This window comes from Rhea pennata, chromosome Z (genome assembly GCF_028389875.1).
Source record: "Rhea pennata isolate bPtePen1 chromosome Z, bPtePen1.pri, whole genome shotgun sequence".
Taxonomy (NCBI): Eukaryota; Metazoa; Chordata; class Aves; order Rheiformes; family Rheidae; genus Rhea; species Rhea pennata.
Genome location: NC_084702.1, coordinates 31910950 through 31929513, shown reverse-complemented (window position 1 = coordinate 31929513; position 18564 = coordinate 31910950). Strand labels below are relative to the sequence as shown.

Genomic DNA, 18564 nt, shown 5'->3' with positions numbered 1-18564 from the left:
GTTCTTTCCTTTCTGTCAAATATGGAAATGTGTGTTTCTTCCTGTGATTATTTGATTAAAAATTACTTGTAAGAATATAGGTTGCAGAGTCCTTAGTTTGCGTATGTACAGTTCATGTGGATAATCATAGCATTTTGAGACATCTAGCAGCTTTTTCATTTGTGAAATGTAAACAAATTAATTTCTTGCTCTACCAAGCAGAGGCATTAAGACATTGCCGTTTGTCAGTGTTTTCACAAGGGATCAAGTAAGTCATTTGTATATAAAATTATACATTGCTATATATATTGTGTAGTTTTCTAGAAGTCTCAATTAAGGAGCTTTCTATTAAATTTGGGGAGAGAATGCCAAATATTATATTATGTTCCAAAAATTTGAGAAAAACTTGATTTCAGATTAAGAAAAGATGTATGGTAATGACAAGAAGAATAGAGAACTGAGGAGACTGAATGACTGAGAGCTAAAGGGTCACTTTTGTAGTTAATCACTGAATTGAGACTAGATCATCTGCACTTGGTAGTGTGCATTGATTTCCAGGGAGCCCCAGGGCTGGAGCAGAGGTTTCCAGACAGCATGCCCTTTATTATTCTTTTGAGCCATTCCCTTGTTTGAAAGTGAGCATACAAAGAGGAAGAAAATGTAGTAAAACACAGTTTAGAGAATGTCTGGTAAGGATCTTAAGAAGCAGCTCCCAGCTTTTCCAGTCATACTTTCACTTAGTTTGGGAGAAAGGGCTCTATCTGTTTCACCAAGAGGCTCCTCATTTTTCCTGTGTGCTGTTGTCATTTGATTTGAAACTGCTGGTGCAGCCAGGAATCTCTTTGTTTCGTTCAAAGTGAGAGGAGGACAATGTTACCTGACAACCACTCCATCCATCTTCCATGTTTTTTTCCAAAAATAGTGAGAGGCGATAACATCACCATGTGATAATGCCAATGCTTTCACCTAGCAGTGCTTTATTAGTGGTATACTACACTCTGGCACTTCATGCATTGGGACTGGCTCAGGGTTCATCATATGTTATGTAAACTAATTGAATTTTACCATCTGTTATAGAAAGGTAAAATGGTAATGAGAGATGAGTTACATACAGGAAAGATGGAGCTAGAGAGATGTCGGGGGCATAAATGGGATTTCAAAGAATGTATAAAGGTGAGGAAATAAGACTGAGACTGAAGTAGGTACTGCATGAACAAAGACGAAGATCCGAGTCCAGTAGCTGGGGGAATATGCCATTGAAACAATGGGTAACTTGGCTGCCAAAAACACATCCAAAAATTACATTGATCCTAGACTCTACTTTAGATTTGATACAAACATACATTTCATGCTTTGTATTCATAAAGCAGGAATATTACTAGTAGAAAAGAAACCAAATTAGTTCCAGCAATGTGAACTGAATTAAAGGGAGAATACTAAGTTGGAAAAATGAAGTTTACAATTGTACTCAACAAACCTTTAAAGGATCAGGAGGTACAATGATTTGATCTCTTGTAAAAGGTATATTCATTGGAAGGATAGGAACCAAAGCATGGGAGTTTTCAAGTAAGAGTATAAAGAGAGCTGAATGATGCTGTTTAAAGCTCTTCTTGAGCAATTCTTTACATTCTTGAGCTCTTCTTTAAAATTCTTGAGCAATAACCAATACTGTAAGTAACCACAGCAGTTGCTGTGGTACAAATCAAAAACTTAACCCTCTTGGACCTCTCAGAATTCAACAGGCTATATAAAAGAGAGAGAAAATCTCAAGAAAAATAATATTGGTACAAACACAGAATAGGAATCACTTCTGATCTAAAATGCTCACAAATCATGTGTTTGGCAGACCGAGAGACCAAGGCAGAGCCAAGTAGAGCAAAGAAACAACCATGGTATTTGGAGATAGGGCCTAAATCTTTGTTCTGTGCCTTAGCAATACCACCTTTGTTTCTTTTAGATTAATTCCTTATTTCACTGACACAAAATGCAAATTCCCATGAGGGAATAAAAAAAGAAAAAAGTGAAACATAACTCCAGAGCTCATTATCTCTCTACAGGTGTATAATGATTAAATGTAAGATTTTAAACAATTTTTATTTTAATTCAGGAAAGGATTGTGAGCCAGTAATGATCATGGATAATGTTGAAATTTACATAAATACTTTGATCCTGTTACTGTAGGTGACAGTAGGATCAACCCCAGTATTTGTTATAATCTAAAATAACTGATGCACAAAGAATACCATTTAAATGACAAAAGGTTTCCCCAGGCATATCATTTGGAAATGTCAATTCCTTAGTAAGAGTGCCAGTGGTATGTAGTTAACAGTGATGTATTTGGCTCTTTAGGAGCTATTTTAATTGTAGTTCAATTAGATGATATATGTAGAAGAAATTGCTGCCATGCAGTGTCACTTCAATAGATCAGCTGAAGTGGTGGCACTTTTGCACGTAAGGCAAATTATTCAACTTCAAACTTGCAATCAAATACATAACATATTAGTTGGAATACCTCAAAATAAATCCCCGAATGTTATGCTGAAACAGAGTTTAACGTTATTTTGCTATGTTAAGCTTGCTGTTCATAAGGTGGAATAGTGTTTGTCCTTGCGAAGACAGAAACTACTGTAAAATGCTTTATTCTCTTCTGAGAAGGAAGTTATCTAGCAAAACCATACAGTGAACTTTTTCCTGAGCTTTTGAAGTGTTTATTGTTGCTACATTCAGTGAAGCGAATAAAGTCTGCATTTGAAGATTGAGTAATTAAATTATGGATGGTTGGACAGGTTTGTTCCCCTCCAGGCAAAGACTTATGACCTGGCTTTCACACACACACAAAATTTGATAATTAAATCAGAGCATATTTCTTTGTGCACAGTTTGTAGAATTCATTACCATCAGTTTTTTAAAGATTTCTTCAGCCATATAAGAATGAGGAGAATAATATGTTAATTCATGAGTGATTAAGCTATAATAAGCTGTATCCTTCTTTTACAGAAGGGTTGCTTAATATCGTTCCTTTGTAGTCTCTTTTGCAAGTTGGTTATAAAACATTCACAAAGAAATAACATAGATTAGGAAAAGAAAAAATGAATGCAAATTTATTTTGTGTTGAATGATGAGTCCAAATTGAATTACAATATGTACAAATGTTTGAAATATTATTACTCATTTTTTTTCATATGAACCTGTCTTTCTATGCAGCTTTTAATTAAATGATGTTAACAGTCATTGAATATGGAAGTTATACTTCAGACTAATCTACAAGTTATTTCTAAACTACTTAAAAGCTTTTAATTTCTCACTGATCTCACAATAAGCTATATGAACTGACTTTTGATATATGCTTTCATAAAGTTATAGGTCATTGTTTTGCAAGACCTCACACAGACTTTTTTTTGATACTAGAATATTAAAATGATGGAAGTACAGGTAATGTGAAAAAATGAAAACCTTGTTTAACAGTTACGTTAATATGCATCAATAAATTAATTAAATATGCTATTTTTTCTCAACATGTCTTCTGGTAAGGCGTTTTTAAAATTCCTGCTAGAGAACCAATTAGCACAGTTCTCAGATGAAATGGTTGTGTTAGCAGTCCCTTCACCTTCATCACACATATGAAGTGTCATACCATGCCTTCACACAGGAAAATATGCATTTAATTAAGATTATCAATGCCAGAGCTGCAATCAGCTGTTTTCTCAGGAATGTTTTGTGTTAAGACAACGGCATTCATCAATTCCTATATTTAATGAAAGGCACTTTTGAGAAGTTTTAACTCTTCTTTGAGCGAGGCGGACATTTTGTGTCTCTAATCATACCAGCCTATATAAAAAGGAAGTAAAATCTCTCTCCTATTATCATTAAGTACATTAGTATGAGGAGAGATAGTAAACAAAAAAAGAATTGTAAAAGTCTTTTAACCATAACCCATTTTCCAGTAACAAAATGTTTTTTTCTATTTCAGTCATTCATGCAATCTGCTTCTTTATGCCCAACCATATCTGCTTCTTTATGGTTGGGCATTTTCTTACCTGCCTTGCTGTTCAAATGCTGCAATATTTAGACAATTAGTCCCTCACCAAAACAGAAAGTTAATGAGGCAGGATGTAACACTAATAATTAAAAGCAATTGGCTACAACTAAAATGAAATTATCAAATACTTTTTTAGATTACCAGAGGAAAACATAGCATATTGCAGAGATGTGACTGAGGAAAATATCAGTCACTTGAGTTACCTCAACAAATAAAGAGCCTTCTTGCTTAATCTTAGAGATGAGGTGAAAGGAGCTGGAACTTTAGAAGATGAGGAGTGAGGAGAGGATTCTCTTTGTAGGAGAATCTTTTTCTTTTATAAAACTAATTAGTCTTAAATATATAATGTTACAAGTGGTGTTATACTCTATGTACATTTTACAATTTAGTTTCTTATTGAAGAATCATTTTACAATGATTTATATAAGAAAATTGGATACAGTACTGCAAATTAGAAAAGAGCCTTTCTCAGGTTTAATTTGCTGTGCTTTAAATAAAAGGCTGATTCATATTCTTTGTTTTAGCATACCTATTACATGTTTGATAAAAGAGTCTATAGTTCACTGAGGTTGAAAGTGGTATAAAAGATGTAAGGATGCTTTATCTGTTTGTGATTCTTTGTTAGTTTTTGGGTTGAAGTTAGTAAAACCCTTTGATATACTTTATGAGTTCTAGCTGTAAAATAGTACTAAAAAAATAATAGGGGAAATATATAATAACACCTGTGAAGTCTAAAAACTTCAGTATAAAGTGTGACTCATCTATGCCCCTGACACTGCAAGGCAGTAGTAATATTTTTCTAACACTTTATCTACTCTGTTTTTAAATGTCTGTGGAGCTGCAACAGATTACATAATGAAAATATACTTAGGGCTTTAAGGCATTTGCTTCATTCTCAGCTCAGTACTATGCCAACCCTAACATAAAATACACTAGCCTGAAGGCTACAGTAAATTATATTGACTGCTACCAGTCCAAAGGGACTTCTTCAGCAGTTTGAGACCTTGAAAATGTACAGAAACTGCAGTCACTCCCTCCACATCGCCTGTAGGGCTATATAAATCCTTTTTACCAAAAGATTACCCTTCTGTTGATGACCTTTTGGTAGAGAGCTGTAATAGTTTTAATGTTATATTATATTATATTGTGTGGAATAAGATTTCAAATTTTTCTTTTAGTAGAAAATCCATCTCTGTAAATATCACTAAAAGGGAGGTTTACAGAAGTAGAAAATACATCTATCAATTAATTCAGAAAATTTCTGTTAGTTGTTTTGCTAATTATTCACCATGAACTTAAATGTACTGCTCCTACTTCTGATAGATCAGACATGGAATATACATATCCTCAAATACCACTTCTCAAGGAAGATTGTAGCCAAAATAAGTAGCTAGAATGCTATGAAACAGCCTCTGTGTTTCCTGCCATTACATCTGAAAGGGTAGTGGTCCCTGAAATGGTCATACAGAGATCAAATGATCTGCTGGCCATGGTTTTCATATAATATCACTCGGACTGGGGATAGAGCAAAATTTTAGTGTTATTAGGGAATAAGGTTTCTTTGTGTGCATTCCATAATACTGGTTAAGTAAGGAAATAAGTAATATAAAGTTTGTATATTATATTCAACTTATTAGAGGCATTTTCTTAAAGATCATGTATCTCAGCTTCTAATACAATTCTAACACTATCTGATGATTACATGCTGAACTTAATTGTTAGTGCTGTGGTAGTTAACAATACATGGATCTTGGTTATGCTGAAATTTAGCTATTTGAACCTTCTTATCCTTCTGTTTTTCTCTATTCTACTACTTTGAACAAGTCCATTAAATGGTAAATTATATTTTCCATAATACAAACAAATTCTGGAGTATATAAATGCATGAAATTTCAAGAGGAAATCACACATCACAAATCAGAGACACTCAGTAATCGAGAAGAGACATTAGCTGATTCAAAGGTGGTATTCTCAGCTAAAAGAAGTATCCCTGTTGAAACAGCACTCAAGAACATGATTGACTTAAAGCATTTACTTAAAGATAATAATGTTTTTACATGCTCCCCTGAATAAAATGTGTATATATATGTAAGTGCTTACCAGAATCAGGACTAGGTTTATTGCTTTGTGGCACCATACACTTACTCATTTAGAGGTAGCATAAACTGGTGTTAGAAGCTAAATTCTCAGGAGATAGCTCCAGAATTTACCCATGCATTTCATGTAAAACAGACTACTGAAAAAAAAAATCTTGTGATGTTGACATGGCAGTTGCTGAAGCTTTTAGTATTCATAAGATTTTTCTATTTTACTGGGATGGAATATAATGACTACCTTTGATTTTAAAGGATGACATAATCCCTTGTAGTAGTAGAGTAAAAGTATGTGTTATGTTTAAAATATTGTGTCAGTCATTACCATGATGTTTTAATGATAACCTTCTTAGACTGAGAGGACACTTTAAATAGTCACTACATTAAATGAATGTATTACTGATAATTAGGATAACTGCAGGTTTTCCTTATTCACTGAAGCACTTTTATTTTCCCTTATCAGAAGTGAAGAAAATGAATGGATGAATGTTCTATTTTCACTCAAGACATTGTGTTTTTTGTTCATTTTTTCTTTCATTATCACTCCAAGTTGTTACACAGGCTACAGATTGTTGTAACAATCTCTTTTCCTTTAAAGTCTATACTGTTCAGCTAGTATAACAAATAATGGATGTATATATTTCATTCTGGTTTTTATTTTCCTTCTAGGTACTGGATTAAATAATGGCCAGTGGCATTCTGTTTCCTTCTCTGCGAAGAGGAATCGTATCAGTGTAATGGTGGACGATGATGTGACCTTGTCTGCTCAGGCCTCCATACCTCTGCAAATTTATTCAGCAGATACTTTCTACTTTGGAGGTGAAATATGTTCCTTATTTATACTGGCAATATCCCACACTTAAACATAAATTTCCCTGATATAGCTAATCAAATGGTCAGAATAATTAGGCCTGCCTCAAATCTTCTTTGCCCAATTGTTTTTTTCAAGTACTATGAGTTTTGGGGATTTGTGTTGCCTCAAAGTTCGGTAGTATTGGGTAGAATAAACGACTACTCAAAACCTTGGTCACTTTTTAGGACATAGTTTTCTAATACCATGCTGTTTTAATAATTAATGATGGTTCTGACTGACAATGTGTCAGTCAAATGCAGGCTGATAATCTCTCATGCTATACATTCATTCTATTGCTGCATCAATGTCTGTGAGAATCTTCCATTGGGCTCACTTCAAGTTTTCACTTAAAGTCCATGTTTATTAACTAGTGCAAATATCCTTTCTGTATCCACATGTATCCAATGCATAACATATACTCTTAAAAATTGGCTTTTAGCACTGTACCACCACTTTACTGTATTTAGAGAATGTAACTTGAGCCTAAAAGCTAGATTAGATGCCTTCATTTCTCTAGGGATATGTCCATTATTTGTCTCCAAATTACTTTATATGCAGGCTATGGAACATAAACAAGTAACTTTGTTATTAAACACATATTTTTACCAATCGTATTGTACAAGTTGTAATGGACCTGAATCTGTTGAGAATGGACTGCATAATAGCAATGTTAAACAGTATCTGAATACATTATTCAGCCAAATGCTTTGTCTCCTAAGAGCTTAGGAATTCATGACAGAACACTTTATTAACAATTCTGATTCCTGAGACGAGTGACAAACACAAAAAATCCTGAATCATTATGGACCAAGTGATTGTCCACAGAGAGTTCCTTTGAAAAAAAAAGGACCATGAATAAATTGCATGCTCACAAGAAGAAAATAAGTCTAGGAACAACTACAAGAGCGTCCATGTGACTTCTGAGATGGTTTCAAACTTGGCAGGCAGCCTTTTCTACTAAAGATAATGGAACTCACTCCTCTAAATGATAATCAGAGAAAGATATAGAATATTGGCTTTGGATAGGGGGAAAACATTTTTTAATTCTGTCTTTCTACAATGGTCCTAGTTCCCACATCTCTCATTATGTAATTTGCACTAGTGAATACTGCAGGCCCGATAACACAGGTGCACAGATCAGGAAGAATGTGGGTAGTTGCAAAAAGCAGCATATCCAATTAAGTTACACAGCAGAACATTTCTATTTATCTTTTAGGGGGGCAGACTAATGCCAAGAACACTGAAAGTGCTAATTGCCTATGCACTCCTCAGCTTCTCTGAATTAAGCTTCACAGTCAAAACAGCAGCTTGTGCATGTCATACAACTTTCAGAAAACCAAGTAGAAACCTTCTGAGTTTAGAAAACTGTTGTTTATTAAAATTTTATGTCATATACCACTGCCAAAATGCAAACAATGCGTTTTGACTTTCAAAGTTTGTTAAGATGCGTACTATGTTTCTGTGTGCTGGTTGTTAAAATGTGAATATAAGCCTTCCAGGAGAGCTGTCCAGGGAGACATCATGGTTATTTTTCTTGTTTTAAACAGTACAAAATATGTGAGAAACATGTATGTTTAACTGAGAAAATGTATAATTATCATGAAGATTCTTTAATATATGATGTCAGCACAAGCCCTAATCATGCTGCCATCAAGGATGTGCTGCATCTCCCAGTTCTTGGAATAATAATGAATTGAATAAGGGCAAAAAGAGATTAGTTAAAAATACAATAAGCACATCAGGCATATGTCATTATTAACGGATTTCTTTTTTTATTAATGCACAGTTCAAAACCTCACTTTCATTACTATTCATGATTGTGTTGCATTTTCTGTAATAGAATTAAAAAACATAATATTTTAAAAGTATAAAAACCTGAGATAACATTTTTCAGAGTAATGTGTCAAAGATGTCAATTTTTATTGGCTATTTATTTTTTAAAAATTGGGACTCCATGTTTCATTCACAAATGAGTGTCATATTTTTTCACTGCAAATAACACAAAAATTATTAACATTTTGTTGTAGAATTGTGCAGAGCATTTGGTTAAAATCTGTCATTGATCTGTCTAAGTGTATGTGGTACTGAAAAGTTACTACACTCCTGCTTGGACTTTTGCAAGTCAAAGGATTTGTTTTTCTTAAAGTAGTTATAAGTAGTTAATAAACAGTTTTTCTTAAAATCAGTTTTGCTCCTTACCAGAAGATACTGATTTTTTTTCATTGCAGTCTTAGCTCATTTTTTTATTTATATCTCTTGAAAACTATGAATGCTTTTTCTGTTCTTTTTCACTCATTTGAGTGGATATACACATTTCCATTGTCATTTTGTTTTCCTGTGGAGTGGATCTCTACACTGTCTTTAAAGAACTTTAGGAAGTGCCCATTAGCTCTAAAGAGTAGAGAAGTCTTAAAAGCCACTGCTTGCTAATGCAGTGAAACAAGAAGGTCTTTGAATGATGTGAACCCCAATGCAGTATTATTCAAGATCAAAGAATTGCCTTTGTGCATCATCCCAGAAGCAATATTACCCTCCAGAAGAAAGCAACCCTCCCACCCCCGCCCCAAAAAGACATTCAGGTACTTGTTGTCACGTGATGTTCAGTTGCCACGGGTAAAAACTACTCAATCTATGTTGTTTAAATCAAATCAGGATCAAAGTAGATTTTTGATTTATTATCAATCTGTAATTAACTTGCAAAGAACAATGCAATTCAGATCATTATCAGTAATACAACATATAAAGAATAACATTAGATACGTACAAAATGTTAATCACTGAATTTAGAATAATCTGGATGGGAAGGGACTTCCAGAGGTTAAGTAGCCCAACCCCTTGCTCAAAACAGGTCTGATTAGATCAGGTTGTGCAAGCAGTTGTATCTAGTCAAGTCTTGAACAACTCCAAAGATGGAGATCCCACAGGTTCTCTGAGCAACCTACTCCTGTGTTTGACCTCTCTCATGGTGAAATATTTTCTTCCTAATATATGATCAGATTTTGCTGTTTCCAACTTGTGTTCTTTGCTGCTATCACCGCACATTTCTGGAAAGAGTATGGCTCCATCTTCTCTGTATTCTCTTACCAGGTGCTGTGGACAGCAATAAAATCTCCCCTTTGCTTTCTCTTACTACGGCTGAACAGGCCTGGCTCTCTAAGCCTTTCCTCATACATCCTGTGCTCCAGCTCCCTGACCATCTTGACAGCCTCTGTTGGACTTGTTCCAGTATGTCCTTATCTTTCCTGTGCTGGGGACCCTAGAACTGGACACAGCACTCTAGATCTGGTTTCACAATTGCTGAATAGAGGGGAAGGATCACATCACTGGACCTGCTGGCTGCACTCTTGCTAATACAACCCAGTGTACTTCTGTCCCATTGGCCCTCTGTCTGCAATGACACACTGATGGCCCATTGTCAACATATTGTCCACTGGGACCTTTCTGTCCTTTCTGTGGAGCTGCTTCATAAGCAGTTGATCCTCAGCCTGTGTTGTTGCATAGGGTTATTCCATCGCAGACATAAAACCTTTCATTTGTTCTTGCTGAACTTCATGCGGTTCCTGTCAGCACATTTCTTCGCTCTGTCCAGATCTATCTGAATAGCAGCCTTACCTTCCAGCATACTAACTATGATACTGCCTCCAATTGGTAGCATCTACAAACTTTCTGAGAGTGCTGAGAGAGCTCCATCCCATCATCCAGGCTATTAACAAACACATCAAAAAGTATTGGTTCCAGCACTAATCCCTGAAGGGACACTACAGGTTATTGGCCATCAGCTGGACTTAGCAAGACTGATCATCCACTTAATCCACCCACATCTCATCAATATTCACTGCTCTCCCCTGTGCACAGTGCCAGTCACCTCATCAAAGAAAGTAATGCAGTTTGTCAGGTGTTGTTTACCTTTGGTAAATCCATATTGACAGTTCCCAGTTAACTTCTTGTCCTTCATATTTTTAGAAATTGTTTCTGAGAGGATTTGCTCTATAACTTTCCCAAAGACTGATTTCAAGTCATTAAGAACTTCCCCAGATTGCAATGACCCTTCAAAGATGAAGACAGAGTACACTCACAGAGATCTCCTTGTAGCACCTTGGATGCAACCCATACAGCCCTGTGGACCTGGGTGGATTGGGTGATCTCTAACTCCTCCTTCCTCTGTGTGGTTACTGCTTCACTCCTGCAGACTCTGCTATTACATTTAGGGACCTGGAAGGCCTGGGGCCAAGCCTTACCTATGAAAACAAGCAAAAAAAGGCCTTGAGCAACTCAGCCCTGTCCATATCACTTGCTACTAGATGCCCCTCCCTACTGAGGCCTTAACTTTCTTTAATAGGCCTTAACTTTCTTTTTGCTAGCAATGTACTGATACAAATCTGCCTTGTTGCCCTTCGTCTTCCTTGCTAGTTTCAAGGCCAGCTGAGCATTGCCTTTCCTGACTCCATTACTCCACAAGCAGACGATGTCTTTGTATTTCCCTCAAATAACCTGTTCCTGCTTTCACCTCTGTGTACTTTGCTTTATGTTTGAAGTTTGTCAGAAGTTCCATGATCCTCCTTGCTGGCCTTCTACCACTGTTGCTCTGCTCTGCACATTCATGGACTGTTCTTGTGATCTGAGGAAGTTCTCCTTTAAAGTTAGTCAGCTGATTAGGGCCCCTTTCCTTTCCAAGGAAGGTTTCAATGGGATCCTGTGAACAAGCCAAAATCTGATGTCCAGGGTTGTAATTCTGCTTTTTATCTTTACCACTTCTCTCTGGATCCTAAACACTGCAGTCTTGTGAAGCCAGGACTGACTTTAACTTTCATATCTTTGACTGTGTCTTCCTTGTTTGTGAATAGAAGGTCCAACAGACCGTCTCTTCTAGTTGGTTCATCGACCACCTGCATCAAGAAATTGTCCAGAAATTTCCTGAATGGTTAATGTCCAAATGTACTGCCCTTCTAGTAGAAACAAGGGTTGTTAAAGTCACTCATGAATACCAAGGTCTGTGACTATAAGGCTTTCTTCAACCACCTAAAGAAGACTTTATCTACCTTCTTCATTAGGAGGTCCGTAGCATACACATACTACAACTTCACCTGTACTGATCTGTTCTCTGATCCTTACCCTTACCTACCATCATTTGTATTTCATGTCAACTGAAAGACTACAATTTTTTTTTTTCCTAGAAAAGATGACCTGAAAGGTCAATGTGATTAGATATGCTTACAGCATTGGAACTATGAACCGGACACTGTTGCCTATCTGTGTAGCAGCTTTCTTATGTAGCTTTTTTTCTGTCTGGTATCAGGGGAATTTATTCCTGTTTTTTATTGGTACTAAATATGTGCAATCATATTATTAAAGATGACAGAAATGGTAAGATTGTACTGATAAATAAAGATCACTGTATTTAGCAGCTCATTGTGTATCTTATTTGGCTGGGTTTCTGACTTAAAGCACATCCAAATCATGTTCACCTTGTATTGTAAACGAATACTACTGACTAAGATCGGTCAGTCGATCTATTTACATATTGATTCCATTGCTTAGTTTTGAACTGCTGTTTGGATTATCCTATATGCTAATTCTCAGTAATGGTATTGCATATACTTTTCAAGCAACAGTTTATCTTTACTGCTCCACCGCCATGCCTAATCAGAAGAGTTTCTGGCTAAAACCTTCCTCTCACAAAGTTTACGCCTGGAAATTATGAACTTCCATTCTCCTTATGGAATATATAAACCTTTTCCATAAAATAATTTTTTCAGCTCCAGATTTTCTGCTTGTTTCAGGCTGTCCTAATGGTGGAAACAATACTGAATGTAACAGCTCATTTGGAGGTTTTCAAGGATGTATGCAACTCATTTCTATTGGTAACAAACCTGTGGATATGATCTCAGTTCAGCAAAATGTTTTTGGCAATTTCAGTGACCTGCAGATAGACTTATGTGGCATCATAGACAGGTAAGTATTCATTCATGTATTTCCTTGAATGTTTTTTGCAAATGACTGGGTGACAAAGAACAGAATACTTACAAAATTGTATGCTTTTTCTTTCACAAGTGGTTAAAAGTCTAGAACTATTGCAGCATACTTAGCACAGCCATGAAAAGTAAATTTCCATTTACTGATTTACCACATGCACGTAAAATCAGAGAAACTGACGTTAAAATTAACTGAGATTTCTAATTCTCTGCAGCTCCTCATCCAGAACAATCTTTCTGATTATCAAACTAATTCTACATCTCACTGTAAATCTTCCTGGAAAAGATATGCTCTTCTTTGCCTCTGCCAAAATTGCTGAATTGCTTATGTATATTAAACGGTTTTGTAATAGGTAGCCTGCCTCATTCTGTGTGCCCTACCATTCATGAGAAAATGTTCTCATATTAGAATGATTTCTGCATAGCTCTGGTTGCCCCAGGCTCAGGTAATCAAGATTTTTAACATCATGCTCCCAATAGCAGAAATCCTCCCTACAGCTTTGGGTAAACGTATCATTTCTTTATCTTTTCTACTTTCCTTGTGATCTGTATTTTCAGGCACACATATTATTTTCTTCTATTTTCTAATTTGTTAATTCACAATGTGTTCTTATAATTGCAATATTCCAGGAGTAATTGTGGCTTGTTGCTGAACCACTAGCTTTCTAATACTCACCAAGCTGTTTACTTCTTCTAGATATCCATGTTTTTCTTTCATATTTTCATTCCTCTGCTGAAAAAAAATGTATTTTTTAAAATTAAGAAAATATAATAGGAAATTAAAGATAAAAAGTAATTGAATTTTCATTCCTCTTCTGAAAAAAAATAATTATCATTTTAGTGCTTGCATCTTTGAACCTTTGTCAGCATCTTCAAAGCTCCAATTCTAAATGCTGAAGCACCATTCAAATTCTGGAGTTGTCCATGGTTTTTCTGATAGAAACAATGGACAGTTAAATATAATAGTTTTACATGTTTAAAATGTATGCGCATATGTAAAAGTTACTGTTTGCATGGTGATCTGAATCCATATGCAGTAGAACATAAATTAAAAATAATGAATATACTTGTATTTGTCACACATATATATATATGTGTATTCACAGCCAACATATAGAGAGAATATTCCTTATCAGATTTAAAGTCCTGATAGTAGTCATTTAATCATTAATTTAAGCATTCAGCCATAATTTATTAGTCTCTTCTTCTTTAAAATGAAGCTATCAAAAGTTCCCTATCATTTTCTTATTTATTTTCTTAGTTTCATAAACATCGAAATCCTATTCATTTATATAAATGATTATGACTCTTTCCAGTCATTGCTCTTTATATGCTCCTTCACTTTAGTCATTTCACTGTATAATATTTATATAATGCTGCATTGCTCATATACCTCTCGGGCAGGCAAATAATTCTCTTCATATATTTCTTCTTAATATCCTTTCTCTCAGCTGCTTTATCAATATATATTGGTTTAATAACTACTAATTATACATAAACCATTGACAAAATAACTTTAAAGGGCACAATGTCATTTTAAATGCCTTACAAAGTTAGCATATTTACTCTCTGAGGAAAGAGTACCAGATAAATCTTTCATAATTACATCAGAGCTTACTACAGAAGCATAAGATTGCCTACAGGAGTTATTGCCTTTAGTGTCCTAGCAGCAATGCATTGCACAAAAAAAAAATGCTCCAAAATAAATGGTTTTATCTTAAAAAAAAAAATCAGTAGACATTATTACTGCAGAAGTTTTTGCTTTTTTCTTAACGAAAGACTGAAGAAAGAAAAATAATGAAAATTACAGCAATCAGTTGTTCTTTTCAAAATATCTTTTAGCATGGTCTGAAACTATGGTAAACACTGCACAGAAAATGTCTAGATAGGTGGTATATAAAATACTTCATTTTTTCTTCTTTGAAAAAAGTATATTTGTGTTCAAGTTCAGCGTTCTTTTCTGAATATTGGCTTTTGATTATTATTCTGCTTTGAAGTTATGCATCATTTGCGGATGTCATACACTTAAAAGTATATTACCCAGTAATATATGGTAAATGCATGATCCACTGCTTCTTATTTTAAGTAGACATAGTGATGCATGCAGAAATTACCTTTTACAATAGAAGTATTAGAAATTTTTGTCAGAAAGTTAGTTTTTTCAGAGAAATCATGTTCTAAATCTTGCTTTGGATATGGTTGCTGTAGGCTATGTAATATGCATAGCTTCACTTTGACTTAATTAGTGGCTACTTTATATTATATATTCTGAAATGAAGGATACAACACATATTGTTAAAAGATTTAAAATATTCTCTAAGTTATTTTCAATTCTATTTCAAGTTAGCACAAGTATCATCAATTTCATCTAAGCTTTTCATCTTATGAATACTATTAGGAAGATGAATAAAATGGACAGGCAGTCAATACAAGTGAAGACCATGCAAATCACTTGCAATGTAGGAGTAATGATGTATTTATTAAAAAGGAATAAGGCAATGAAAACTATGACCAAAATATATGCAAGTGGAGTAACTGCCAGAGAATGGACTGAAAGTCTTGAATGGCAGCAAAAGGGTGTTTTATGAATATTAACAATGTTAGAGGAAGTGTATATTTATAATAACTACAGTCATACCTGTAGAGAGCAAAATAAAATGTTTATTCTAAGAGTTTGTACACATTTTTACATATCATTTAAACAAGCTATTTAATGAAAAACTGATTTGTGTCCAATGCCTAAAGTTCACTTTTGTGTCTCAAATCCAACCTTCTTCAGACATATTCCATTTATAGACTTGGTTTAGAAATCCATTTTATGAGTGAAATAATATGTACATCATCAGCTCTTTTACTGGTAAAAATGTCACTTATTTCTTTGAAACTTAATGACCTATATTGCTATACACCTGCTTACATTTTTTTTCTTCTGTGGAAACCTTATATTTGTTTATAAATATAAAAGAAAAAATAAAATTAATTGAACGTTAGTAATAGTGCATGTACAAAAGTCCTGAATATTGATAGGACAGATTTGTGAACTGCTGAACTTTTACGGTCTTAAAATAATAGCTTTCTGAGATTTCTTGAGTGAATTAAAAAGAAGTTTGCAGACTTGTGAATATTAGATGGCTTGTCTTCTTTTTTGTGGTTAATATTAATAATTATGAGTTTTTATACATTCTGAGCTATATTTTCTGTACACATGCTGCAATTAGAATTTTATTTGACTAATTTCCAAGGTGAATACTTTACAAACAATCAGTTGAAACATGTAGCTCTACTTCAATAGATTTTCAATTTGGGTTATTGAAAAGATAACTTTTGTTTCTTCTGATGCAATAGTTTATACTTAAGGATAGTGCTGCAGTCTTAAACATAACCATAAAACAGTTATGGGCAAATTTGCTTTGTAGTCTACCACTGTAAATCCAGAAGAAAGCCATTAAAATCAATACAGTTTCAGCAGATTTACACTCATATGAACAGAATGAAAAATGACTTTCTTTTTTTTACCAATAGTTACCACTTGTGGTGGAACTGACATACTAGGATATTTTTATGCTTTCTAGAGTAGGAGATAGCCACAAATTTAGAATGAGAAATAACTCTGAGGTGCGATGGTTAGTTGTATTTGTTATGAGATCATTTTGTATTTTTCTGGAATTTTTAGAAGAGTAGAAAGTAACCTACTGTGATGTTACCTTTTTTTTTTTTTTTTTTTTTTTTCATTTAGGTGTTCGCCTAATTACTGTGAACACGGTGGTGAGTGCTCACAATCCTGGAACAGCTTCTACTGCAGCTGTACCAATACTGGTTACAAAGGAGCTACTTGTCATTATTGTAAGTCTAAGAATTTTTCTGACTATGTTTTTGTTTCCAGTTAAGATTTTTGTCCTCCAAGAAAACACCTTTGTGTTCATTATGTATATTACAAGACCCTTCAGTCATGTAAATATTCATGTTTTTGTCTGAGGAAAGGCCTTGAGAATTCAAAATTCTATTTTAAATATCTATTGTGTATCTCTTCCAGGACATGTTTTTCATGATTTACGCAAGCTGGTCCGTATTTTTCTTTTCTGTTGATTAAAATCTACTCTTTGAATCAGTACATTGTTTAAAATGTGTTTAACTCCTCTTTATTCATCACATAAATAATATATTTTTATCTTTTAAGATAATAGGACTATATGCATATGTAAAAGTCATCTCATGCTAAGCTTTAAGCATGTTTATATAATTTGCTGAATCAGGGACTGGATTAGGAGAAGGCTGCAGTAGGGTGACTGGAAAAAAGCTGGCATAAATAAAAACGAGTTTTGCAATGCTGAGGAGATCACATAGTGACCTTTCATAAATTTTGGTATTGCATTTAGGTAAAAGCTTTTTCAGGCAAAAAAGAAAGCATAGAAGGAGACTTTCGGAAAAGAGGAGTGAACAAAGACATGTCATTCATCTACTCAATACAATGAATGTACTTTGATCTCTCTATTTAATTAAAAGTTACTGAACTAATTTCATAGGCAATGCTCCACATTTATACTGCTTTAAGCATGTTCTGGGTAGTCGAATATGTTACTCTAGCCCTGATTATATATACTTGGAATAACTGCAAATCTTCATTAAAAATGTACAGGTAATTTTTGTAAATTTCAAAATGTTCCCTCATTATCATATCAAAAAGGTAAATAACCGTATCTGGAGAAAATTTTCCTTACACGATTTAGAAAATCTTTGCTGGTATATTTTATGAATAGAATGTATATCTGTATACAAGAATATTTTGAAAAATCAATGACTCTAAAAAGACTGTATTAAAATACCATTTCTACAGGGTCAGCAACAGTGTCTACTTGTTTTATACTACCAGACTTGTAAAGAATGCAGTGGTATAAATAACATGCTTAAGAAAAAGTAAATCCCTGTAGCAGGGAAAAGACATCAACAGTACAGATGCTTTTGAACACCACAGGGTATGGTATAAACCTATGACATGCCCAGAGTGAAGATGAATGTGATTTGTTTCATTATAAATTGAAAAAATCATATATTCAAAAAGTTGTTGACATCTGTGAGGACAGATGGAAGCTATCTTTTCCAAATGACTGGAACTCTTTGTACAAAAATTAATAATATGCTAAAAGTTACTGAGTTCTTATTCAATGTTGAAAAATATATACCAATGTTTTCTGGGATGTTTATCTATTATTAATAAAATGATGTATTTATGGATATAAAATACAATCCTGCTAGTATTTGATTGATACAATCCTGCTAGTATTTGATTGTAGTGTTCTTAATAACAATATCAAAATAACAGAGGTTTTTTGTGAATGCTGTCATACTTCTGTGCAATTTTAAAAGCAAAATACGTCCCTCAATTTCTCCAATAAATACTCTTCTAAATACAGAAGTTACTGATCTGTAAATATTACTAAATGAATTGTCATGTTTCTAAAATCTTCTCTGCATTCACATTCCCGGGACAAAAGGCAAAATGTAACCGAATATGATCACTTTTGTAATGTTTCAAACTGAGCTAAGATTACTTACTATGGGGGACTATAAATTTCTATTTGAAGTTGGCATGAATTGTGCATTCTGAATATTTCATTAAGTAAGAAATCT

General features: G+C 34.2%; 1 protein-coding gene across 1 annotated transcript in view; it reads left to right on the top strand.

Annotated features, from left to right (window-relative positions):
• CNTNAP4 (contactin associated protein family member 4) overlaps positions 1-18564 on the top strand; it is a 231818-nt gene that overhangs the window by 165501 nt on the left and 47753 nt on the right. Inside the window, exons 9-11 of the mRNA XM_062599127.1 lie at positions 6781-6930; positions 12745-12916; positions 16673-16779. Of these exons, the coding sequence (XP_062455111.1) occupies positions 6781-6930; positions 12745-12916; positions 16673-16779 (429 nt within the window). The remainder of the gene's footprint in view (positions 1-6780; positions 6931-12744; positions 12917-16672; positions 16780-18564) is intronic.